Source organism: Melozone crissalis, unplaced genomic scaffold (assembly GCF_028551555.1).
Source record: "Melozone crissalis strain CALT ecotype California unplaced genomic scaffold, PUWL_Pcris_2 ptg000041l_1, whole genome shotgun sequence".
Lineage (NCBI taxonomy): Eukaryota > Metazoa > Chordata > Aves > Passeriformes > Passerellidae > Melozone > Melozone crissalis.
The window spans coordinates 10,065,421-10,093,087 of NW_026535819.1; the positions used below are offsets into that span (position 1 = coordinate 10,065,421).

At 46.1% G+C, this 27,667-nt stretch overlaps 2 protein-coding genes across 2 annotated transcripts in view; both read right to left on the reverse strand.

Moving 5' to 3' along the window:
• Positions 1–27,667, reverse strand: part of PNPLA7 (patatin like phospholipase domain containing 7) — a 135,528-nt gene that overhangs the window by 74,875 nt on the left and 32,986 nt on the right. The window contains exons 16-20 of the mRNA XM_054283911.1: positions 27,293–27,370; positions 26,271–26,476; positions 19,360–19,491; positions 15,983–16,106; positions 1,992–2,105 (exon numbers count right to left, since the gene is read on the reverse strand). Of these exons, the coding sequence (XP_054139886.1) occupies positions 1,992–2,105; positions 15,983–16,106; positions 19,360–19,491; positions 26,271–26,476; positions 27,293–27,370 (654 nt within the window). The remainder of the gene's footprint in view (positions 1–1,991; positions 2,106–15,982; positions 16,107–19,359; positions 19,492–26,270; positions 26,477–27,292; positions 27,371–27,667) is intronic.
• The window catches only part of FKBP15 (FKBP prolyl isomerase family member 15), a 159,178-nt gene that overhangs the window by 9,051 nt on the left and 122,460 nt on the right, over positions 1–27,667 (reverse strand). The window lies entirely within an intron of this gene.

The window sequence follows — 27,667 nt, forward strand, 5'->3', positions numbered from 1 at the left end:
TTTTCTACCAGCTTAACATCTACTCAGAATTTCGAGACCTCAAACAGCAGCACGAATGTGTCTTTCTAACAACCTGTGTTGCAACACATTTCCTTAAAATATCTATTTTAGCATTTTGTTTCATTGCAACTAATTAACCAGACCATAGGCAAGTCTAGAGAAAACTGATTCCATACTGAAAAAGGTCAGGAATTTGAGGCTGATGGGTTTTACTCTTTATACATGGGAAGACATTTGAATTCTATTACAAATAAATGTTTTGAATTGTGCTATAAATGTAACACTCAAGCTCAATTTTAACTGCAAAGCAAAGAGATTCACAGCTCCACAGAGATCACTGTTCAGGGGAAAACAGCTCTGCCAGCTGGCAGAAAGGGAAGAGAGACACTGAAATAAATTCCTGCCCCAGATAAAGAGGCAGAATTAGAACCCAGCCTTAGTGCAGAGCAGTGCTCAAGGCATTGCTCAGTGCTCAGGCCAGGCTGGATGGGCTTGGAGCAACTATGGCAGGGAACAGGATACATTTTAAGGTCCCTTCCAACCCAAGCCAATCTGTGACACTGGAAATTCACAGTCTGGATGTTTAGCACTTGCATTTAAAACCATCCACCACACAAGCAGAAAGGTGGGTTTGAATCCTCCCTGGGTCATTCCCTCCCTCCTGGGTCAGTCCCAAGGACAGGGATGGGTGACAGCAGCTCCAGAGTGGATGGCACGTGTCTGGGATGTCCCCAGTTTGTGGGGAGCTCTGTACTGAGCTCCCAGGTCATGAACCTGGGCAGGGAATCACATCAAATAGAGAGGAATAAACTCACAGGTCTGTTCAAGTGAGCTCCAGGGACCAGAAGTTCCTTAATAAGCCCCAACAGAAATTCAGAAACACTTGAGTAAAATAATCCTTACTGGAAAACCAGAAAGATTATTTGTCACTGACATAACTTCTGAATACTTATTGTCATAATTAAATTCTCCTAGCAATAACACAGATAAAACTCCACCATTTTGGTACTATGAAAATGCCTGAATTGAGGCTTTATATTGTACAGTTTAAAAAAAAAATATTATAGGTGCTAGGAAAGCAAGAGAATAAAGTATTTAAATCAGGTTTTTTATTTTTGCAGGATTTTTTTAAAGAAATCTGATTTTTAAAAAAGCCTAGGATTTCAAGACAGCAAAATGACAAATCAGAAATAATGTGAAGTAACAGCATTAAAGAATTGCCTGTGAGGTCAATGCAATGATTTAGTGCTTAGTATAATGTCCCTGATGCACTTAGGGACAAAAGAATTAAATTTCAAGTCCGTCAGTCTCCAAATTTGCAGGAGAGAGATATAATGTCAAGTGAATTAAAGAAGATGGATGAGCTGATGGATTCAAAGGGAGCAATCAGAGTCTTCAGGACACAGACAGATTTGGCAGCTGCAGGAAGAGGATTCACAACCTAAAATGGCAGGAAGAGGGAAACCACCTCCCAAACATAAAAGTCGTGGAAATAAAGGTACAGAGAACCAAGGGTGGAGCCTTGGAGATAACTGGGATGGAGATGATAACTGGGATGGAGATAACTGAGTTGGAGATAACTGTGAGAGAGATAAATGGGATGGGGATAACTGTGATGGAGATAACTTCCCTTCCTCTGAGCCCCAGGAGGAATGAATGACATTTTTAAGGGATTTTAGAAGCCAAACTTGCATTTCCCATCAGTAGCACTAAGTGATTTCCACTTTGCTAACATCCTGCATTTAAGCAGAACTCCTCCCAGATCCACAAAGCAGCCCTGCAATAAAAACCTGCTACAGCTGATGGGAGGACAGAGCAAGGAAAGCCGCTGGAAGTCTGGGATGGCTCCGCTCAGGCAGACCAGGAGCACACAGTGTTTCCTCAGAATTCATCAATCACTCAGCAAACCCAGAGGATGTGGTGCTAACAGGCAGCCTGAGCCTCCCAGACATCCTTGGAGAGAGCCAGGAAGATGCTTTTAATTGCCTTACCTGGGGGAATTTGCGTTTGATGGAGATCAGGGCCCCCTCCGGGAGCTTGGCCAGCTCCGAGTCCCGCACGGCGTGCACCGTGGTGGCTCTGGGCTGGTGGGTCAGGGCCTCCACCTGCAACACAGGGACACAATCAGGGACAGGGACAGAATCAGGGACAGGGCACAGGGACAGAGAGAGCACCAGGGACAGGGACAGAGTATCAGGGACAGAGCTCCAGGGACACAGAGAGCATGAAGGACAGAGAGAGCATCAGGGACAGCTTCAGGGACAGAGAGAGCACCAGGGACAGCATGAGGGACAGAGAACCAGGGACAGAGCACAGGGACAGCTTCAGGGACAGAGTATCAGGGACAGAGCTTCAGGGACACAGAGAGTACCAGGGACAGAGCACAGGGACAGGGACAGAGCATAGGGACAGAGAGAGCATGAAGGACAGAGAAGCATCAGGGACAGAGCTTCAGGGACAGAGAGAGCACCAAGGACAGCATAAAGGACAGAGAACCAGGGACAGCATGAGGGAGAGAGCATCAGGAACAGAGCTTCTGGGAAAGAGACTGCACCAGGGACAGCATGAGGGACAGAGAGAGCATGAAGGACAGAGCATCAGGGACAGCTTCAGGGACAGCGAAAGAATCAAGGACAGAGCACCAGGGACAGAGCACCAGGGAGAGAGCACCAGGGACAGTTCCCAGCCTGTTCCAAACACCAAACACCAGCATCAAGGGACAATTCCCAGCCTGTACCAAACACCAAACAGCAACACCAAGGGGCTGAACCCTTCCCAAGGACCTGTGCTGCTCCCTCACAGCTGCAGCAGAGCCCTGCCTGTCCCAGGGGGCTCACCCAGGGCACCACAGCTGCCACAACCATCACTGCAGCCCAAACCCCTCTGCCATGGGGCAGCTGCAGTTCCTCACAGAAACAGAACCCACAGCCCCAGGGAGTCTCCAGAGTAAACTCAGCACCACAGCAACCCTGAGAGCTTCCCACCCCTCAGTGCCATCCAAGAGCCAGGCAAACCCTGTTTCTCTACTGCTCCCTCTTTCCTCAATGCCACCCTGAAACATTTCCATTTTATTCTAGAAGCTGAATATCAATGACCTTGAAATAATTGAGATTTCCTAGAAACTAAAAAAAAGAAGTGGTGAGAGCAGGCTGGGTGGGCCTTGAGCAACCTGGGGTGGTGAAAAGTGTCCTTGCCCATGACAGGGGGTGGCAACAAGATAAGCTTGCAGGTCTCTTCCAACTCAAACTAGCCTGGGATTCTAGGGGCAAATCAGCACATTTGGACCAAAAAACGAGCATTGTTTTTTCACTATTTAATTTTTTTTTTTACATATTTATGTTTGCTTGGGCTGTGTAAAGAGGAATGCCAGAATGGTCCAGGCTGGAAGGGAGCACTGGAGCTCATCCAGTCCCAAGCAGTCACTCAGGGCTGTGTCCAGACAGGGAAAATCCACACCAGAACACACCTCCCTGACCAGTGGCAAATTATTCACCTAGAAACATCTATTTTATTGACAGTAGAAGTAAAAGAAGATGGTGACAGAAAGAGAGTTATACAAAGATTTGCTCCTTTAGGGAGATTCTGCCACCACATAAAACAACCTGGGGTAAGAAAACCAAAATGCAGCTGCTGCCCCAGTCCCCACCTGCCCCAGAGCTGCCACTGCCTCTTGGCTATGTGGAAATGCAGAAATGCAAGTTCCTGCTGAAGTCTCTTCTCATGGCCAGTGCCTTATCCTGCAGCATCCCCAGAGCCAGCAGCAACAGCCTGGTGCTCCATCCTGGGAGTTCCAGCAGCAGGCAACTTTTATTTGGCTTAAAATCCATAGATCAGCCATTTCCAAAAGAATGGTTGTTGCTGTAGCAGTTGTAATTACTGAGGTTAAAACACAAACAGAAAAATCCCTCCCTAACTGCAATTTACTCACATTTCAAATCAAAGTGAACATGACTTTGCATTATTAATTTTCCACTAGAAAAAGAAATAAATAATATATCAGCTTAGAGCTGTTTGAGTTGTTTAGAGGTTGGGGGGTTGATGGTTTTTTTTGTTTGATTGATTTTTGGGGCTTTTTTCATGATTTTTTTTCAAAGCTTATATTGACAGCAAACTCCAACAGAAGCAGTTAATTCCTCACACTACTATGAGCTCATACACACAAAATGAGCACCAGATATAATATTATTATTATTACTACTACTACTACTATTATCATTATTATTATTATATGCCTTGTGCAAAAGACACAGCTCAGTGATCCCACTTCCACCAAGATCCCTCCTTGGAAGGCTCCATGCTCACAAAATGGATAATCCAGCTAACCAGAATATCTTGAGCTCAAAAACTTGCCATTAGTGCAGAAAAGTGAGATCAACTTGCCAATATTAACTTGAATTTCACCAGCACCAACTGCTCTGCATGCAAAACTGCACAGCGAAATTTAAAGCACCTTCATTTTGCAAACCCCAGCTTTTGTTTTTTGCTCAGGTTCCAGGGATGTTTTGCTCTGTCATCACATTTTAAACTAATTATATAGAAGGGCAAAAAAAAAATCATCTTTGTACGTACATTTATGGAGAAACAAACCTTCTAAAGGCTCCCCAAAGGGCTGTATAAGATGTTCTGGTTTATCTCCCTCCCCTATTACCAGGTTTTTATCACAGGTTCTTGGCTCTGTAATTTACCTTCCTCCTCCTGAAAGCAGGTTAAGAGTTTCAGCTATTAAAATCAAACCTTTCCTCTCAGCTCCTGACTGAGTTTAATTTGTATCAAGAAGAAAAATGCTCAAACTGTCCGAGATCCTTTGCCACAATTTCTGTGATATATGAGAGCATAAAACCAACTGTGCTCCAAGGGGTTCCTGAGCCTTTCAGAAAAGATGAAATTTGTAAATTTGAAGAAAAGGCAATTAAATTTTAACTTTAAACACAGCCACAGGGAGGGTTTTGGAGCTCCCAAGTGGAACTTTGTCTTTTTGACAGAGCAGAGGCCACAGGGAGACCTTTTCCAAACCTCCTTCCCAAGGAGCCATTCAAATACCCAAATTTGCACCACCACCAGTCCCAGAGACCCCTGCAAGTGCTGACTGCAATTCCCAGGTGATTACAGAAACTGGACCTTGGACTGCTCTTACATACAGGTGCTATGGAAATCTTTGATATTTTCATTTAAATACACCCCAGTATTCCAGCATGGAAAATATCTGGGTCCCAGACACTGCACACAAGGAAATTCAGACTGTGCTTTCCCCTTGGGTATAATCACCTGAGTTCCCAATCTCTGTATTTATTAGCAGTCCTCATTATTCACTCATTAATTATCCCAGAGCAGCTGTGGCTGCCCCTGGATCCCTGGCAGTGCCCCAGGCCAGGCTGGGCAGGGCTGGGAGCACCTGGGACAGTGGGAGCTGTCCCTGCCATGGCAGGGGTGGCACTGGGTGGGCTTTAGGATCCCTTCTCACCCAAATAATTCTGGGATTCAATAATTAATGAAATATTTCCTCTTCACTGAAGTGTGAGGGCTCTCATTTGGATCATCTGCAGGATGATTCTCAACTTTGACCACGCTCTCCCCTCTTCACACCCTGTGGTTTTAGAGCCTTTTTTGCACTGGTTCTACATTTCCTGCACATGGAAATCTGCCAAACCCATTTGGTTTTGGCCATTCCCATCTCCTTTGGAGATCAAAAACATTCTAACATTGAATTGCAGCTCTCCCTTGAAAATAACACCTTTTTACTTTGTATTTTTAAAATTTTTTTAAAATTTTAATATTTTGCATTTTAATTAATATTTGATATATCAACTAATTAATTTTAATATATTATTTTAATATATTAATTTTAAATATATTAAAATATATTTAATATATTAAATATATTAAACTATTAATTTTAATTAATATTTGAGATTAGTATATTTTTCTTCTTGCTTAGGAAAAACCAGAAGTCTCATGCCATATCAGTATTTAAAATAATTTCAATCTTAAACCACATTCAAGTCTTCTGCCCAGTGAACCTTTGGAACAGGTTTTCTTGTTTTTCCAGGTTTGTAAAAGTACAAGACTCAGATCCAGCTTGAACCTCAAAATGAACAAACTCCAATTGTGATCAGAAGACTGTAGCATTATTTCCTTGGTCACAAAAAGGGAAATTTAACATTCTGATCAGCCACCACAGCTGCAGCAAACAACACAAAACCACCTCCACAGTATCATTAATAACCAAATGTTTCAAGAAATACCATTATTATCTTTCAGATCTTATTGAACCTGACTGGAGACAATGTTTATTTACATATTTGATTTCATAATCACCCAAGGTTCTCTCTTGAGCTCCTTCCCAGACTTCCATTAGCATCACTCATCCTCACCAGCACGAGCACAGCATTTGCTCCAGTGCAGAAAGAACCAGTGGAATCTTTCCCACTTCAACTCAGGCCAGCACAATCCTTCTCTTGCTCGAGGCAATTGTACCTCTCTGTTCTCATGTCACATCCACTCCTCCTCCTCCTTCCTCACAAGCCTCTAAGGAAGTTCCACCTCACTGCCCATTTCTGGGCTTCTCTCTCAGTTTCCTGCATTTGCCATTGTTGTTGTTGTTCCTCTCTCCCTCCAAGAATTCTCTGCTTTTCCTGGAGTTCCCTCACTGCTGAGCCCATCTCTGCTCTTCTCTTTGCCTCCTCATTATCTGGTGTTGTTTGGTTTTCTCTCATGCAATAAACTCAGCAGGCCCACACTGCAGTGCTAATTTCACTTGGAACTGCATCTCTCTGAAATCCTGCTGTGCTTTGTTGGAGCAGCCCTGCAAAAATGCTCAATGTTCCCTTCACCACTCCCCTGTCTCCAAGGTCAACCCTTGGCTCCCCATCCTCAAAATCCCTCTGGATCTCCAGCCCACCCTCAGAAATCTGCCATCCATCACTGCCTTCACTTCCACTGCCTCTATTTTGGGGGAATTGCACAGGAACAGTGTCTCAAATGCTGGAATAATTCAAATGACAGAGCACAGAACCATTTCCAGCGTTACACACCCCATGGTTCTGGATAACTGATCATGACATGGCCATGGGTGAGAGCCCTCCCGCACTGCTGTGGTTCTGTTGTTCCTAACACAAAACAAATAAAAACACGCCCCTAAAAAAGCCCCTAAAAACAGCCCTGAGCTCTTTGTGCTGCTCCAGTGAATACTGACAGGGAGGGGGTTTGAGCAATCAGGTGGAAGGGGCAGAAGGATGGAACTGGATGAGTTTTAAGATCCTTTTAAAGCCAAACCAGTCTGGAATACCATGATTCCCACTCCTTCTCTTAGCTCAGTATCAAACAGTGACAGAACCAGGTTTTGCTGCCTCCATCCCATACGATGCACATGATTCACAACCCTGCCTTACAAGTTCTTCCTGAAAAAAAAGTCTTGCTGTAAATCTTTTACAGGGAGGGGAAAGGCAATTTATACTCTCATGACCTCTTTTGACTTCATTTCCCACAGTCATTCCTAACAGTTCTTTACAGCTTTCCAAATTACACAGTTGGGAAGTGAAAACCAGCAAGTGGCATCTTCTGCCAGTTGCTCTAAGTACAAATTCTTTTCTGAGCTGCATTCAAGAAGTCACTTTATTTCCTTAATTTTTGGTGTGTGTTGAGCACAGTTCTGCTGCTCAGGCTTCAGCATCTCTGAGACTTCCTGGAGCAAACTGGGGCTGGTGTAGGGCAGGGGATTTGCTGGCAGGAAAATGTTGCTTCTCCAGAATTTAACAAAGTATTGGGTGAGTTTTCTCACAGTCAGCAGCCACTAAAAATGCAGATTATTTCCAAGTAGTTTCTTGTGGAGATTATTTCTTTTCAAGTGAGATTTCAAGCAGATCTAGGGCATGAGGAGACATGTCCAGCGCAATTGTTCAGAGCCACAGGCCTGCTCTCCCCAGCCTCCAGCCAGGAGCACATTTACACCCCTGGCTCTTCTTTCCCATCCATTTTGTAATGCACTTCTTCAGTTCCTCCTCATTATGGCCACCACTCCAACCAAGAATCTGTCATTCTCTCACACATCATATTTCTTCCTCTCCCATTGAGTTTTCCTTGCTGCCAGCTCACACAAAGCAGCAATCTCTCCTCACCAAGGGAAGCCTCCTTCAGACCCTTGTGTAAGAGCACACAAGGGAAAGCACCAGGTACAAGGAGATCCTGGGAAGCAGGTCAGGACCCCAAGGATTATTAAATTATGCATCTTAAACTGTGTCCAGCTCAGATTGGGAAGGACATTGAGGTGACAGCATCCAGAGGGGACAGCGAGGCTGGAGAGGGGCTGGGAGCACAAACCCTGTGAGGAACCCCTGAGGGAGCTGGGGGTGCCCAGCCTGGAGAAAAGGAGACTCAGGGGTGTCCCCATCGCTCTGCACAGCTCCTGAAAGGTGCCTGTGCTCAGCTGGGGCTGGGCTCTGTCTGCAGCAGCACTGACACAGCCAGAGCACACAGCCTCGAGCTGTGCCAAGGGAAATTCAGGTTGGATATCAGGAAAAAGTTTTTCACAGAAAGAGTGATAAAGTTGTGGAATGGCTGCCCAGGGAGGTGGTGGAGTCCCCATCCCTGGGTGTGTTTAACAAAGCCTGGATGTGGCACTGGGTGCCAGGGTTGAGTTGAGGTGTTGCGGCTGGGTTGGACTCAATGGTCTTGAAGGTCTCTTCCAACCCAGTGATTCTGTGAATTCTGTGCAACTTCATTTTCCAAATTCTCTTCCAAGACAGCCACAATCAGTGTCTGGTAATTAGCCTGACACTTGTATTGTCTTCTCTCCAGCACAGGCTTGGCTCCCACCAGGAGCACCAAGGACAGGCAGGGTCTGCCCTCACAGGGACACAACTGGGTGACACTGGGGGTGCACAGCACCCATCCCTTCTGGAGAGACCAGAGCTGCTCCCTCCATCCTGAAACACCCACCCCACTCATCCACAGCCCAGCCCAGGCTCTCCACAGAGCCACCAGCTCAGCTGGGGCAGGGCCAGCACAGAGGGGACACAAAGGAGAGGGATGGAAGGGCACACACCCAGGGAGGGATATGGAGGAGAAACACCATCACTGACATCTGCTGCCAGTTCAGGGGGCTCTGGAGCAGGGACAGAGGCAGCTGACAGGTAGCACACCTGTATGTCACTGCCAACACCAGCATGGGAAGAGCCACCTGTGCATTGTCACAGCAGTGCCTTTGTCCAAGCAGGGCAGGAGCTGCTGCTGCAACTGAATCCAGTGAGGCAACACCACCAATGTTACACAGAGGGCAACCCAACACCACATGGAACATTGATTGTTTTTGGCTTGAACACGCTGCCCTCACACCCTTCTCCAGCTCATTTGCACCTGAGCAGCAGAAGATGCTCATCCCAACAGTGTTTGCTCCAGCCCCAGCTCAGAAGGACCTGAAATATCAACTTGTTTGTATCAGAAAAGGACAAAGGAGGAGACACTGCTGGAAGCAGTGAATGAGTGGGAAGAGCAACCAGACAAACTGCAAATCGATGCTATTTGTGGGAGCAGTGCCAGTGGATGAACTCAGAACACCATGTACTCTCCAAAGTTGTTCTAACAACCACCTTCTGCATCTCCTGTGTGCCAAGCTCACCCCGTGACTGAGGACAGCCAGCCCTTCTGCTGTGTGCAAAGAGGAATCCAAACCTCCCTCTCTCCATTTTTAATAGATAAATGTATTAAAAAGCCATGAAAGGCTTACACACACTCGTGCATGGAAGTCTTGTGTATCTGTACATGGCTACAAGCAAGAGCAGATCTAAAATACAGGTAAAAATGAAACAAGGCTGAGCTTGCTGTGCTTTGTAATTAGGGCAGATGGAGTCATCCCACAGGCTCTCCCCAAAGGACTGAGCCTGCACTTTGTAGCAGTGCAATGACAGTCCTGTTGCAGCTGAGAACATCATTAAGGGACAAAAAAGGGAAGATGAAAGCTAGGAAGGGAATTGGTAAAAGCTCAGCCCCCTGTATTTCAGTTTTACTCCTTGTATACGTGTGGCTGTAGGAGAGATTTGAAGTTCCATGCATGTTGTGCTGCCCTAAACACAACATTACAGTCCAAACACCACCAAAAACTCTGTCAGAAGCCACCTGAGACACCCACACCAAACACCCAACAAAACCATCACATTCACCAGGCTGATGGAAGAGGATCTGCAACGGCAGTGCCCTGGGCAGGCTGCTCCTCTTTGGGTGAATGATTCCTGAACTTCCAGAACAGAAAAAGAGAGAACAACCCATGATGAGCTGCTCAGATACTTCCTAGAAGGGGGAGATCCAACTCCTTTCAACTCAGCTTCACACAGAGTCCCAAAGCTGGCTGGAACTTTATCAGGGACCCTTCCCCACCCTCCACTGCTGACTCTTCCCCCAAAAATCCTTCCTGCCACCTCCACTGCACTCTGCTCCCACCACTCAGAGCCATCCAAGCATTCTGGTGGCAATGACCAGGATCACTTTTATCTCTGTCTCTCTATCTCAGTGGTTTTTATTTAAGGATGCTTGCCAAAAAAAAGAATGTTCTACCAAGGAAAACAAAAATTTTCAACGGCCTTGTGCATTTCCCAGGGTTCAAGGGGATGGATGCAATTTTAGCCTTTGCTGTTCCCAGCCAGCCCAGTTCCATGTGGCATCCCTCAAAATGGAAGAGAGAAAGAAGGAGGCAAGGGGTATAAAAAGCTGTCCTGCAGGGGATCAGGGTGTGCATCAAGAGTGAGCTGATAGCTGGAATTATCACAAGAGACTTCAGCTGGAAGCAGGAGGAGACACCCAATATCCCAAGGAATGACAGCCCAATGCATGAAATTACCTGTCTGGAACCCAGCAGGTCACAATTTCCGTCACTCTCTGTCATCAGAGCTCCCCATACTCTCAAAAAATAACGTGGTCCAGCACATCAAGCACATAAAGCCCTGTGCCATTTCAGTTTAACAAAAACACTCTCAAGATGGGCTTTGAAATCAGGACACAGCTTCTCATTTGATTCTGACACTAATTCAGTGGTGCAAATGTGAACTCATCCCTCAGGCTCCCTCTGCCTCCCTTTGGCAAATGCTGGGGGTTTGCTGTTTGTGGGTTTCAATGGATGGTTTGGATTTTTTGGCTTTGCTTTTGTTGGTTGTTTTAAATATGAGTTCACACCTAAGATGCTGCTAGGAAAATAATCATTTTTAGTAATAAATTACCAAGAGAGAGAGAGAGGAAAAGATGAAAAGAGAACAATCCCTTCAAGGATCATTCTTCCAAGTCTGTTCCTGAACCTCACCCACCACCAATTCCCCCAAGTGCAGTCTGTGCACAGTGTGCCTGAGGTGCCAATAATCTGAATTTACCTAAAATAACTTTGTAGTATCTTGCAGCTTCAGCAAATGCAGTAGTCATGGTTTGACAAAACCACAAAACCACAAGGAATTGGTAAAAAAAATCCACATGTTTAAAAAGGCAGAGCAAGCAGCCTTAATGTGGAGGGTGCAGTGACATTCAGCTGGCTTTGGAGCTGCCTGATAACATTAATACTCATAAAGAACAAAAGCCTGACAAGTGTAATCCTGATAGCTCCCTTTGTGTGATTCCTTTGAGGATTACACAGCAATTAAAGATTCCTAACAGTGTTACATTTCCAAAGGACAATGCTCCAATCCCCTGAGGAAATCAAAAGCCATTTACAGATTCTTCTTGGGTTTCAACTTTTTAGAGAGAAAAAAAGCCATGGCCATTTAGCTGTCTTAATTAGATAAACAGCTTAACATCTGAAAATATTTAAAATGTCTTATTTCTAAGAATGTAAAAGATGATTTCCTGCCCAGCAGGATCAGTGTGTGCAGCATTGGGGCAGCTGAGGGTTCTTTTCTGCAGTTTCTCCCTGTGTTCCCAGAGTCAGTGCACATAAATGCCTTCCTGCACTTGTTCAGCACTTTCTGCACTCAGAAGTCATGGTGTGCAGCCCTCCTGATAAGAGGAACTTTCTAGTTGCTGAAGAGAAGCAGAAAAGGTGCTGAATTAACCAAAACATGGCTGCAGCTTCCCCCCTCAGCAGGTATTTTGGAAAGGTGACTGGTTTGGGGTCAGACCCTGCACACAACATCTCCTGGGAGGGATTACCAGTAAATCCAGCTTATGCCACCTAAAAACCCAGCTCTGGAAAATATCTGGAGTTAACTCTAAGATCTGTCTGACATTCAGGCATCTCCCCAACACCATAACCATCTTTAAGAACTCAATGAAGACAAAGGTGGCCTTGCATAAAATCCTCACTGCATTGAAGGTTCCATCCCCTGCAGCTGTTTGAAGGGTGCAGGCAGTGCACAAACATCTTCAACCCAGCAACAGATTACTCTGAGGAATGGCTCTGATGGGATTGTTGCCTTCTCCTCACCCACTGCTGTCCTCCCAAGAGTGCAAAAAGCAAAGAACAGCCACCTCAACACAGGCCTGGAGTTGTGACCCTGTGCTCTGAGAACCTGCCCTGCAGTTGGAATAAACCAGGGGATAACTGCCCCAGCCTCAGCAGCACTGCCAGGAACAAGAGAACCTCAGAGCCTGGGCCAACACCTGCCATTGATAGGCACAAAAATCAAATTAAAAGGAATCCTCTCTCACACACAACAAAGTGCCAATGAGATCAAGAAAACAAGAGTAAAAACTACAATTTCCAGTGGTTCATCAAGATCAAAAACAAAGCAGCAACATCAAGAAAAGAACTGAGAGACTAAGATAAGCATTTTAAACAAGTAGCTGGTGAAGAGAAGCCCTTCCACTCCATCAACACACAAATGTCTCCTCTGACCTCCTCTGAGATCACCCAGGGCATGGCAGAAATGATAATAATATAAGAAATGTGACCCTTTAGCTGGTAGATAAAATTCACATTCCAACAATTTTCCATAAGTGCATCTACAGCAATGGACCACCAAATTAAAAGATTTCGCCTAAATGATTCAAATCTTAGTCTCTTGAAAGCAAGATTTATGTCAACTGTATTTCAACAGGGAGAGAACTATTTAACAGACTCATCATTGTCTTTTAAAAATTCCTTGGAAGTTTCTAAACTGAGTTGTGACCAGATACAGTGATTGGAGCTGCCCATCAATAGGGCCAGCAGTGTTGGAGAATTTTGCTCAGAAATGGCTTAAAAGGCAGCTGTGAGGAGCAAATTCTCACAGCCTGTTTCTGTAAACAGCTAAGTTCTCAAGCCTGTCTTCAATAACATGGAGGCCTTGAGAACTTTCATAACAGGGTGAGAAAATAAGTCTTGGATTCAATAACAAACCACAGGCATTGTAAACAAAAGGAGGGGTTAATGTGTAATCTGTGACCTATGATGAGCTCGGATTTTGCAATATGCATGAGCTTAATTAACACCACTATAAAGGTGTGTAAGTGAGATCAATAAATTGGAGTTCGATGCTGATCAACAAAGATGGGTCATCTCCCTTTGCTTTCAACACAGCAGCAGCCAGTGTCCCTCCACAATGTCTCCCTGAGAGTCAGGATCCTTCTCCCCTGACAGAACCGTCCTTGTCAGCTCCTCAAGCAACTCCACAGGGAAGGAAACTTCAGTTTCTAGTCTGCTCTTCTCCCCTGCACTGACAGACCTCAGGAACAGATGCCATTGAGTCAGTGCAGGGAACAAAACAGTTTGAGCCACAAGTTGAGCCCCGGGAGCGCAGGAACGCGCTTGGAAATGAACATCCTGTCTGGAAGGCTCCATCCTGCACTGCCGGGCTCCTGCAAGCAGCAATGGCACAGCCTATCTCCTATGCAAATGACACATGACATTTTAAAGTTCTGACACAGAGACACTAAACAAAAAGCCATGGACTACAAGACTCTCTGTTTGCTTGGTGCTCACAATTAGGGGTGACACAGGAGGTGTTCAGGGAGGATCAAAGCCACCAGTTCACCAAAAAACCAATTACCAACACCAACTGCTGCTTTCATTCCCTGCAAGCACCCAAAACCTCAATTATGTTAATGTCAGGGAAAAAAAAACCCAACCCTTCAGCAGGTTTTTAAAGGTTTATAACAGATTCTGCAGAAGGGGATAAACAAAACTTTTTTAAAAGCAAAAATATCGCTTTGCTAATGCCCTCTGAAATAATGCTGGCATTCTTCACAGATCCTCCCCCATGTTTGCAAAAGGCAGCCAGAGCATGGAGACACTTCCAACAAATGGCAGAGTGAGTCAGTGGGGCTGGGAACTGTGGGCAGGAAGGAGATGACAACGTCCACAGAGCCACTGAAGTCTCCAACGTGATTCATGTCACAACGTGGATCCAAAACAGGGACTTGTGCTTTAGGCACAAACTGCAGGGGTATTTCTGTATCCCTGCCTGGGCACTCACAGCAAACAAGGCCCTGCTGCAGCAAACACAGCCCAGTCCTTCCACCAACCCACCTCCTCCTTCCTGCCCAGAGAAACAGCTGGGCCAGCCTGGAAAAACCTGCACAGAGAGGTGGCGTTTAGGCCATTTCACAGAAACACTGAATAGTAAAAAAGCTTGGGTGGGAAAGGACCTGAAAGCCCATCTCATCCCACCCCTGCCATGGGCAGGGACACCTCCCACTGTCCCAGGCTGCTCCATCCAGCCTGGCCTTGGCATCTTCCAGGGATCCAGGGGCAGCCACAGCTTCTCTGGGCACCCTGTGCCAGAGCCTCACCACCCTCTGAGCACCATATGCTGCCCTGCCACTCAAAACTGCTCTCAGAAAGTAGAACAGGTCTGTTTTTAACCTGGGAACTCTGCAAAACTCCAGGAGCTTGACAGTGAAAAGCTGCAGAACACCACAGGCAGAGGAAAGAAGGAAAATGCCTGGATGTGACACTGACAATCCCTTCTTCACACCCCAAAAGGCTTCACACCATTGTGATTAGTCACAAAAGATGTCAGCTTTAGTTCCTGTCAAACCATGTCATTTTACCTTTAATGAAGTATCCCAAAGAAATTTAAAAAAAACAAATAAAAATTGTGTTAGAAGCACATTCCAGCAGTGACCTGCTTCTCCAAACACAATCCCAAGCCAACACAATCCCACTGAGTGTGGGAAGAGATCCCTAAACCCTGTGCATATGGAAATATCAGATATGGGGAAGCAGCAGCCCAGCCCTGTCTCTGCTGGGAGCAGCACCAGAACTGCCTCATGGACCCCACAGACAAAATTTTGGATCACCTCTCTAAGGGGAGCCTCAGACTCCTGCTTTCCCTTCATTCCTATAAAAATAAATTTCTTCCCATAGAACTAATCCCAATTCACATGGCTTCAGAGCTATGCTAATTCTGCCTATAAACAGATACATTTTCAATGCTTAGTTTTCAGCTCAGAAAGCAGAAAAGGGCCTGAACAACAAGCTCAGAACTTCAGAAATCTTCTGATTTTAAATATAAAAATCAAACAAGCCACGCATATTTATGACTCCTATTTCTGAGAAACAAAACTAGGTCTGAGAAACAAAAAGTGAACACAAGAGAGAAATTAAATATGGATAAATACTACAATTTTGAAATGAACAGTTGCTTTAATAGCTATAATAATTACACACTCCCTGAAAAACCTGACAAAGCTTTGAAGTCGGCTCTGCTAACTCTGAGGAGGTTGGACCAGACACTTCCAGGGCAGGGCTCACCCAAACTGGCTCCTCCTGTGGCACTGAATTTATTCAAATCCCCAGTTAGGGCACATTCCTGCAATTATTCCAGCCCTAATTCAACAGGCTGGAATAGGAAAGGGGTGGAAGGTAACCCATGGCACAGAGGAGCACTGGGCAGGAATGAAAACACAACCTTTTTTGGGTTTATCTTTCTTTTCAACCCTATTCGCCAACCGCTATAAAAACTTCCCCGGCTGAAAGAAGCCTCCCAGGTTTTCAACTTTGGAAGGCCTAAAGCTGCCTGAGGGATGGGAGCAGCACTGAGTGTGTCTGGCAGGGAGCAAACCCCATTTCCCAGGGCCAGGCCCCTCTCACCACTCCGATGAGGTCCCCCCGGCCGTACTCCCCGGTCAGGTGCTTCTTGCCGTCGTCCATGCGCAGCACGGAGCGCAGGCGGCCGTTCAGCACGATGTACGTGCAGTCTGATTTGTCCCCCTGCCTGCAGGGACAACAACAACAGCATCAGGGAATGGCACAGGCTGAACAATAGCCAGCATCAAGGGATGGCACAGTCTGAACAACAACAGCATCAAGGGATGGCACAGTCTGACCTGTCTCCCTGTAGGAGGGAGCGTCAGGGGGTAGGACGGTGGGGATGGATGGAGATGAGAGATCTCTGCAGCCAGGTCAGGAACTTGGGGTTTATTGCAAAGGGCCTGGGTGCAGGGCCCTGCTGGGAGCTGCCAAACACAGCTCAGAGCAGGAATGAGAGAAGAGAGGGGAGAGAGAGGGTGAGAGGGAAAGAGAGTAAAAGCGTAAGACAGCAAGGTTCCCATTACAATACAATAAATCTTCTTCTGTGTTGAACATTCTAATTCTCACTAACCAATCTAGTACAAGATACAAATCCTATAGCATTTACACACAGCCTATAAGAATCATTACATTACCATACTGTGTTACATTTTAAACCCTACAAACTCCTCTTTGGGCCCCTTCTGCCAAGCTGTAGGGTCTGCTCTGCCCCTTGGGCCTGTCTGCAAGCAGAGGGTGTTGTTCCATCAAAAGGGGATCACCTTCAGTGGCCACACCATTGTTTTCCAGTTGTTCAGTAACTGAGGGATCTCAAAGCTTGCTTTCATTTCAATCTCACTTATAGTTTCCATATTCTCAAAATCTTTAGCCAGGCAATTATATTTATAAGGCTTTCCTGTTTCATCTTCCCCAACATCTCCCTGCCTGCAGGGACAACCAGCATCAAAGAATGGCACAGTCACACTTGTCCCCTGCCTGCAGGAAGAACAACAACCACCAGCATCAAGGAATGGTGCCACATTTCTCTTCACAGAGAAAAGCAAGGCACAATTCTTCCCAAGAATATTTCTGGGTTTCACATTCTCTGAACTTCAGATAAATGGAAAACAATTCTTATCTCATTTGCTGTGTCTGTGTTTGTTCCAAAGTAGAATGCAATGTGGAGATTGTTTACCCAGAGTGATGGTGTTTTGTTTCCTTGGCCAATCAGGGCTGTCCTAAGGTGACTTTATGATGCTTGTATCCCATCCATGTGTTCTGTTTATGCTGGATATCAGGTTCTGTGCCTTCAAGACTGGCTCTGAAGAGTGAAAGTTTTGTTTTGGTTTCTTATCAGCTGCTCCCCCACGGCTGGCGGGACACACAGACAGGGCAGTGCATGGTGCTGCTTTTGCTTTTTGCTTTGCTCTTGCTTTTGCTCTTGCTTCTGCTCATTAGTTAGTTTAGCTATGCAGTCTGAATTTTCCCTGGACTGTTTCTCCTTTCCCTTTTTTGGACCAACTCAAACCTGCTCCGGACTGGGCCCTGGGAACACCGAGAGTTTGCACCTTGTGGCTGCAGCAGCTGCCCCAGCACAGGAGGGACTGAGAACAGAGCGACCACCCCCAGAGAGACTTTCTGAATTTGTCATCTTTGTCAGAGCAGTGACAGAGTGGTGTCAGCTGGTATTGTTCATTCTGTGTGCTGGGGGTGCTGTGCCTGTTAAACAAACAGGTTCTTTCCACTTCTCTCCAAGGAATCCTTCCCAACCTGGTTGGGGGGAGAAGCCATGTGGGTTTGCTTTCTGGAGGGGCCCCCTTTGGAGGTTTTCTCCCAAATTTGCCCTAAACCAGGACAAGGGCCAAGTGTGTGTGTGTGTTGGGACTGTTGGCTGCCACTCACAGGACTCTGTGCAATGGTGTGCAGTGGAGTGCTTGGCAGATTCAGTTTAGATGTAATGTTATATAGTGCAATATAATATAGAATAATATATTATAATAAAGTAATTCATTAGCTTTCTGGTAAGATGGAGTCAGGTGCATAATTTCTCTCTGCACGGGGGTCATCCTTTTGATAAAGGAAGAGTCCCTGTTCAGCAAATACATGTGGAGGTTTTGGATAAGTTGGTGGTTTTTCTTTGCCTGGCGTGGAAGATGCAAGGAAGTGTTTAATTTATATCTAATGAGCAAATGAGAAACGAAGCAGGAACTTGTTGTTAAAAGGTGACTGGAAATGGGTTTAATGTGTAAATGCACAGGCTGTGCACAGGGAGCTGAGATAAGGAGTGACAGGATGAGGGGGAATGGTTTCACACTGCCAGAGGGCAGGGATGGGTGGGATATTGGGAATTGGGAATTGTTCCCTGTGAGGGTGGGCAGGCCCTGGCACAGGGTGCCCAGAGCAGCTGTGGCTGCCCCTGCATCCCTGGCAGTGCCCAAGGCCAGGCTGGGCAGGGCTGGGAGCACCTGGGACAGTGGGAGGTATCCCTGGATGGGCTTTAAGGTCCTTTCCAAGCCAGGGCAGTGTGGGGTTCCATGCCAGGACTGGCAGGGCATGACCAGGGTGTGAGCAGGCCCAGGGGACAGCACAGGCTCATTGCTGCTACTCAGGAGCTCATTCCCACTGCAAGCTCAACGTGGACGTGCAGAGGAAATTCTGCAGGTCAAAGAGCAAGACCCCCAAGTAGCTCCAGATTTGGTGCACACACCTTTCTCTGCCAACAACTTTTTTGCTGGCACAATTAGGAGTGCTGCTGGGAATGTCACACTTCTGGTGGTGGAGTTAAACAAATGCAAGGAATTCCAGAAGATTTTAACAAGATATTGACAGCTAGGAGTGTTTTGATGCACAGAGTAATCCAAAACTTCCATTGGCATTGGTGCTGCAGGTATGGTTTTAAAAATTACAATTATACAGATCATGTTCTAATTAGTCTGTTACTCTCCCACCACTGCAGCAACCACATAACAGCTCAATTGCATCCTAGTTCATATCCATAAAAATAAGTTTTCCCAAGGTAACTTTTGCCCCTTAAACACAAAATTCCTATTTTCAATTTACTGCTGAATAAGCCTAATTGAATTACCTTTGAGTTTTGCTGTTTGTTTCAGAAAGGCTGAAAACCTCTGAGCAATAGATCTTTGTGCCCTCAACAATGCAGAAACCACCACCAGAACATGGAACTGTGTCTTAATCAATTATATCACTTAAAAAGTTTGCCAAAACAACAGAAAATATGAGGAACAGTATAAAGTAATTTAGCAACATGTAGAGACAAGAGATTGAAGCAATGTTGAAGGTACTGCAGAAAGAAAATAATCTCAAAATAGGCAAACAAATAAAACAAATGGAATGGCTGATAAATACAGCCTGAGGCTCTCAATTTACACATCCCCAAGGGAGCACAGCTAATGAAGCAGGAAAATTTCAACAGACACACAATTTTGTCCACATCTCACCTGTAAACAGCTCGTCCAGCCTCCACCTCCATCCAGTCCAGGGCGAAGTCAATCTGCCTGACAAAGGGGGACATTCTCTTCACAACACTGTGGGCCACCCCCAGCACCACGCTGGGCTGCTCCCTCATGATCCTGGGGAAAAAACAAAGAGTTACTGAGCCTCCCCCAACAGGAACAGCTGCCCACATGTCAGAGCTCAGTGCATCCCTCCGGGTGTCCAGAGCTGCTGAGGAACCTGTCAGGGGGCTCAGAGACCCTGGCATGCTGCCCAGAACACCTGGGGATGTGATTTTGACCCTTGGAGGAAGTTACCAGCTTTGTGTGAGGACCTGAAATTCACACAGGTTTGAATGGTGTAATAACAAAATGATCACAGGGTGAAAATGTAGATTTTAGGATTTTTGGTATAAGGGTTATGGGGACAAGATGGAGGAATCTGGGCGTGTCCAGCCTTTCTTCTTCTTCTTCTTGTTCTTGTTCTCCATTTTCTGCAGTGTTGTTGGCACTTTGGGATTGGTTTGGAGTAGAAGTGCACTGTCTAACACAGGTGATAGGTATTGGGAATTAAGTGTAAATATGTTATACATAGTTTGTAGTATAAAAGGACAACACAGAGTGCCTGTGGCTGCCCTGCTGAGCAGAAAGAAAACTTTATAGATAAGAATTAATAAACAACCTCAAGACCGAAAAGTGCAGAGTCCAGACTCGTTCTTCAGCTGCATGGGCTGAAGCAGACACCCTGCACATCTGGGGCAGCAATTATCAACCAAAACCCGAGACCCACGGGCACCACATCCCAGATCAGCTGGGCAGGAATTCCCAGCCCCGCCACCACCACTCTCACCAGGCACTCTGACCAAACAGGGGCTGCCCAGCTTCAACCCAGCCCAAACAAATGGCACTCAGAGCTGGCACTGTCCTAGAGCAGGATGCCAGTCCTGTTGTCTGCCCCAATTCCCTCTTCCAGTGCAGCAGGATGGGCAGGAGCCATGTGAGCTCCTTTGTGACCATGTTCACAGGGGTCACAGGATGAGGGAAGAGATGAGGATCTGACTCCATGTTTCAGAAGGCTTGATTTATTATTTTATGATATATATTATATTAAAACTATACTAAAAGAAGAGAAGACTGGATTTCATCAGAAGGCTGGCTAAGAATAGAATAGGAAGGAATGATAACAAAGGTTTGTGGCTTGGACAGAGAGTCCAAGCCAGCTGACTGTGATTGGCCATTAATTAGAAACAACCACATGAGACCAATCCCAGATGCACCTGTTGCATTCCACAGCAGCAGATAATCATTGTTTATATTTTGTTCCTGAGGCTTCTCAGCTTCTCAGAAGGAAAAATCCTAAGGAAAGGATTTTTCATAAAAGATGTCTGCAACACTCTTGTGTATGAGCCGCTCTCCTCATTTCCCCTCACACAGGTCCCTCCTGACTCAGGAAAATGTTCATCCTGTCCTCTGCATCTTCCCTCCCTGCTGCTCTGCCCATCTCAGTCCTTTGCTCGTGCTCAGTTTCCCCCACATATCACATCAGAATCTTTTTATATGTAAAGTCTGAGGTGCTTAAAAATAAAACACCTGCTCTGCATTTCAAATATTTCCTTTTCCCTCTTGCAAAGACCACAAAGAGCTGAAATATCTTCTATTAAAGCTCCCCATCTTCACACTGAATGTTTTTAGTCATGCTTAAAAGTCTCTAATAATAAAGACACCATGTAATTCAGTATGTTCCTCAAACTGAAAAACTGAGAAGGTTGTGCCAGGACAACTCAAACTCCACAGTGACTGTGAGGCCTAGCAAAAATCTCACAGACTCCTGGAAATTGCTCAGGAATGTCTAATTTCTCCTTCTTTTTAGACTGAAGCTTGCTTCACCCTGTCACTGTGGGAGTGAGCACTCAAATACCTCCTGAAGCACTCCCAGGGGTGAATGGATCACACATGTCAGGCTGTTCTGCCTGTTAGGGCAGCTTGTCTTCCCTGTGCAGCATCAAGGGCAGACTACTAAAAAATAGTTATTTCACAAAAAAGAAATAACATCTCACACAGAAGTCAATTTGTGTCTGCAGCCCCAGCATGAGAAGTGCCCACAGAAAGGTGAGGGAGCTGCATGAAACCCGCTCATGGACAAGCAGGGTCCTCCAAGCCCCAGCGTCCAGCCCGGCCTTGGGCACTGCCAGGGATCCAGGGGCAGCCACAGCTGCTCTGGGCACCCTGTGCCAGGGCCTGCCCACCCTCACAGGGAACAATTCCCAATTCCCAGTATCCCATCCATCCCTGCCCTCTGGCACTGGGAGCCATTCTCTGTGTGCTGTCCCCTGTAAATTCTCTCCATGTTTCCTGTCAGCCCCTCCAGGCCCTGCAAGGCCACCCTGAGGTCCCCCCAAAGCTTCTCCTCTCCAGGTGCACAATCCCAGCTGTCCCAGCCTCTCCTCCCGGCAGAGCTGCTCCATCCTCTGATCCCCCTGGAGCCTCCTCTGGGTCTCTGCAGCAGCTCCAGCTCCTCCCTGTGCTGGGCAGGGCTGGGGCAGCTCTGCAGGTGGGGTCTCACCTGAGCCCAGGCACAGGGGCACAATCCCCCCTGCCCTGCTGCCCACGCTGGGCTCAGCCCAGGGCTCAGGGGGGCTCAGGGCTGGGGCAGCTCCAGCTCCCACCCCCAGCACCCCCAGGTCCTTCTACAGGGCTGCTCCAGCTGCAGGAATGGCAGGAATATCCAATTTCTCCTCCTTTTTAGACTGAAGATTACTTCACTCTTCACCTGTAACCTCCTGAGGATCCTTGTTGATTTTTTTACATCCATGTTCCCTTCAGAAGGATGGTAAGAAAATCTCCTTTTTGTGCTCTCTCTCAGCACAAATCAAATCAGCTGTGTATCTAACATCACCCCTAAATAGAGGAAGAGAGAAAGGTGCAGAAGGAGCACTGCCACTCCTTGTTCCCTAACTTTTTACAGCTCTTGTGGACCATTACATCCTGGCAGAATCACAGAAAGCCCAAGCAGAGATCCACAATCCAAGACTGACAACACAAGCAGACTCCCCAGGAGCTCTGCCCTGCCTGGATGGGGCACAGAACCTGCCCTGGAGTCTCTCCAACACCAGAACTGTCCCTCATTGGTGCCACTGCTGCAGCCAGAGCCCCAGAGCTGCAGGGACTGTGGGGCAGTGATGCTCTCCTCACCCAGAGCTCCAATTAATGCTTCTGCAATAATGGAGCCTAACATTTCAGTCAAAAGCCCTGGAATTGAAAGAGCAGGGATCCACAGGTACATATCCCTATTTAATGTTGAATTTACCCCACTCACACACCTGCACTTGAATGTCTCCATGGTAAATTAAACTGAACACTTGCTCTTACATTTACAACACATAAAGATCCAGCAACAAACACCATTACCAAAAAGCAGGATAGCTTTTCTCTCCTGACCCTCTTCTCTGGCCCTGATTTTTCTATGCCATCCCAACCAAGATACCAACAGACACATGGAAAACACCCAGCCCTATCCTTCTCAGCAGATTCAAAAGTTAAATGAAGCCCCTAAAAACTCCTGGATGGTTTAGCTCATTGGTTTTACTCCAAATGCTTATTTAGACCTCAAAGGCTCTTCCCACACAGGCTGTCTGCTGTCATCAATAAAAGCCATTTATTCTTTTCCTCCCTCATAATATATCTCTTAATACTTAATGCATCCAAAATACAAACAGGTTTTTTTATTTCCACCTGGAGTTCCCTCATGTCCCTCAGTTCCATGCAGCTTCCACAACAGAATTAACACAGAAGGTGAGACCCACCCTTGGTGAGGAGGAGATGGAGGAGATGAGAAAAGAGGTTTTTTCCCCATTATCAGCCCAGTTTCCTTCCTCTCACGTGGGCATTTACATCCCTGATCTCCTGTTTGGCACAAGTACTGGGAAAATTAAAATCCACAGCTCTGCACTACAGAGGTTTCTGGAGGGCCTTTGAGGATTCTTTACTAGAAAGCTGACCAAGTGTAACAATAAGGGCTAAGTAGTTTCTGTGAAAGTCTGGAGCTTCTGCAGATGTTCTTGGGGATGTGGCTGCAATGGGATTTTCAGCTTAGCTGGCAAGACCAAATAAAAATCAAAGCTTTCCTGCTTCTCTGGACAAGTGCATATGATGAAACCTCTGAAGTGTGAAATTTACAGAGGCAGAAAATGTGAGAGAGCCACTGGTAGCAGAGATCCTGAATTTATTCCCCCAGGAGATCCTGGTGACAACTTGATTCCTGATTCCAGGAGCTGCACACTGAGAGCACTGCAGGCACATTCCATGGAATCAGCCCTGGATCCAGCATCACCAGTTTGTGCCACCCCTGGACCTGCACTCTGCATCTGCAGCCAGCAGCACAAAAGAGGAGAAATTCCACTGCCCTGGAGTTTCATGGGAAAGATTCAATCCAACACTCAATTCTCCACCCCAAGCTCCTTCCATTGCTGTGCTCTTTGCCTCATAACAACCACTTTCTGCTTCACCCTCTCATTAATTACTGAGAAAAAACACAGAGTGTTCCACAGGCCAGCAGAGAGGAAAAGAGGAAACACATGTGACAGGAAAAGAAGAATAAAATTTTGGAGAACAACAGGAGTTCTTGTCAAATTTCACCTAGTCTGTATGCTAAGAGGAAAATGAACAAATTAAGACAAAAAAAATTCCTCTGAGATTCCAGGCAAAGGAGAAAGCTGAACATTGTGGAACTATGAACATAGAATTTACATTAAAATGACAAAAAGAACTACATCCTATTTTATTAACAAATTTTTCTTTCTCATAGAATTCAAAGCAAAAATGAAGCACCAGAAGAAACCTGATGCTTTTCAAACCCTTCTCCAATGTCACTTTTAAGTATGGGCCCAGAAGTGCCATAAAGCCTGGGCTTCAGGACAAATTGTGAAGATGAAATGCTGGAATATCACAGAGCTTGTAAAATGGAGAGAACAGATAATAGACTTTAAAGGAGAAAAAGAAAGATTTGGAAAGGATCCAAAAATAATTGTGAGCTGATAGATTGATGGGTCTTGATCTCTGACTGGTAAGGGGTTAATGGGAGCAGAAAGGTAATCTGGAATTAACAGGAGGTAATTCAGTTCTTGAGAGAGAAGAGAAATCTCAGGAAAATGAGCTTCAGTAAAAGAGAGAGAATCCAGTCCTGAGTAGCAAAAAAAAACAAGAAAAAAAGAAAAAAAGAGGAATAGGTGGAATCTGCCAGGCTGGCTGAGACAACAAAATGAAATTTGAAGCCAGAAACAAGCAGGAAAACAACAGCAGGAAAAGACAGAGAGAAAAAGTGACTGTTTAGGAGAAATAGCCTGGAACCACATGGAATGGCACAAGTGGGAAGCATCTCTCAGAAATTAGGCCAAAGAATTGACAAGCACCTCAGAGCCTGGGAAGAACACAGCTCATCAAGCAGCACCTGCTGAGCACAGCAGGTTCAGCTCCACAGCCTCTGCCTGGGGTGGGAAAACCAAAACCCCACAGTGAGGATGCTGGGGTGGAGCTGGTCAGGAACACAAACAACAATTGTTTAGAAAGGAGGAGGTTGTGCAGAGATGGACACCACAGGGGCCAACAAAACACAACCACCCCACAAGAGTGCTCTGTGTAACTCAGGACTCACGGAACATTCCAGAAACTGGAAAAGGAGATTGTGCATTAGACACAAATGATGTCTGTGAACTAATTCTAACTCTAAATGACAAGATCACAGAATAAATCAAGGGCACTAATCATTATTATTGGCAACAAGGCTAACCACAGCCATCACACTGCATTTTTAATTACCTGTATTTCCTTTTAAGCATTAAATCCCAAGTCAGGTGCTACTTCCAAGGTCCAGGAAGGAACCTGTCTTGCACAGGGGAATTATTCTCTAACCTATTAGTGAGCATTAAAACCCCACAGTTACACCCACAACAATCACTCATAACACACTCAACTCCCTGGCTCTGTCTGGGAACAGAACTGGGGAGGTTTTCCAGCAAAAAGGAATAATTAATCCAAGACAAAGGGCTTGGCCAAAGCAGCAATTAACCAAGCAAAGTGCACGCTCTGGGCAGATTTTCTAATTTGAATTATGAAGTATATGAAATTTGAGCCATAATTCCCACCCCACTGGATTAAGTGCTCTTGAACAAAGATTTTTCTCTAAGTCATTTAATATTGTCATGTTCCCTGAATTGCTCCTTGCTGGAGTTAAACCACCTGAGAGAGGGACCACACTCCTATACCCATCCCATAGAAATGTTGGTTTGCTGTGGGATGCACCTGTAGCAGCACAAACATCCAACACTGGGATTAAATCCATGGCACCATTACTGTTGGAAAAGACCTCCAAGGCCATTGGGTCCAAGCTTTAACTCAATACCTCCAGGCCCACTAAACCTTATCACAAAGTGCCACATCTTGGGTGTTAACACATTTTTTGGAACACCTCCAGGGACAGTGATTCCACACTGCCAGAGCAGCCTGCTCAGATGTCCAACCACTCTTCCAGTGAAGAAATTTTTCCAAAAGTCCAACCTGAACCTCCCCTGGCCATTCCCTCTGCTCCTGTCCCTGCTCCTGGGAGCAGAGCCTGACCTGTCCCACTGTCCCCTCCTGTCAGGAGCTGTGCAGAGCCACAAGGGCCCCCTGAGCCTCCTTTGCTCCAGGCTGAGCCCCTTCCCAGCTCCCTCAGCCTCTCCTGGGGCTCCAGACCCTCCATGTCCTTCTTGCACTGAGTGGCCCAAAATTAACCCCAGGATTTGATGAGTGACCCCCCCACTCATCACACCCAGCACAGGGGGACAGTCACTCCCCTTGTCCTTTGTTCAATACAGTAATAAAAATTCTAAAAAATACTTTAAAAACCCCAGATCTACGTATGTTTGAATGGCAGAACTCACTCATAGAAATGTGACTTGGAGATGGAGAGGAAGCTGCAGTCTCTGTTGGCCTTGATGGTGAAGATGAGGGGCTCCCCAGTGAGCACAGCCAGCTGCCCCACCAGCTCCCCAGGGTGGGTGATGAAGAGGCAGGTGTCCTCCTCAGAGTCAATCTTCCTCTGGTACACATGGAGCACCCCAGAGACCACAAAGCAGACATTGACATCCTGGAGCAAATGGGAGGGAAAAACAAAACAAAATAAAAAAAAGAGCTCAATTAAAATCCCCCCCCCCCCAGATTTTCAAAGCAATTATCCCAGTGACAGAGCTATCATGACCAATCTGTTTCCCAGAAAGCTCCCCTATAGCTTTTGAACAATTAGGTGGTAAAATAAGATACAATAGTGAATTATTAAAAGCAGGGCATGAATATTTAAAACTAAGCAGGCACAATATTGAAAAATGCATTTCTCTTTGGGTGGTTATGAAAAATGAAGGCTGCATCTTGAGATATCAAGGAATAACAACAGAACTGGGAGAGGAGGAGATAATGGGGAATCACAGCTGCAGGATGAGGGGCATGGCAGGTCAGCAGGGCAGAGCCCAGCAGTGCAACTGCAGCTGCCCATCATCTGCTTTGCTTAACTCCTCTATTTACACAGGATTATTATAAATGAAGCTTGTTATATCCTAAACACACTTTGTTCAACAAATAATGCTGGATTGGTTTTCTATGAGGGTTCTACTGCCACTGATGGCATCATAAAACCCAAAGTGCAGGGTTGAGAGAAGGCTTGCCAGTCCCCAGAGCTCCTGAGGAAGATGAAGGATGACCCCACACCTTCCCAGGAGGTCCATCAGAGCTGACAACACCCAGAGCCCCACCCTGGCTGTGCTGCAGCCCTGTCCTGTCAGCAGGAGGGCCCAGAGCTGGGGGGCTTCACCTCCACAAGGGGTGGCTTGGGAGGGGACAGGTGGGAATGTTTTATTTCCATTAATGTGTATAAACACCTCGTGGAGGGGCACAGGCTGAGCAGACTCACCTGATCTCCCTGCCTGGACAGCACAGTGCCAGCAGTGACCTGGTGCAGTGTCACTTTGCCATTCAGCAGGGCAGGATTCTGGAGAAGAAAAGGGTGGAGGTACAATTTACTGCTCTGTGCACAGGTAAAGGTGCCAGAATGTGAGGAACCACCCAAATAAAGTAAGAACAACAGTTAAGACTACATTACAAGTACTTGGATCTCTTTAAAATATGGACGATAGTCTTATAATTCTCTACCCACCCAATATTTCTCCCAGAAGAGAAAAAAAGGTGTGATTTAATTGATTCATTAAGGTGTGATTTAATTGATCCATTTTAATTGATCACATTTGGATTCTTAAGGATTTTCTATTCATCAATTTCCCCCCCAGAC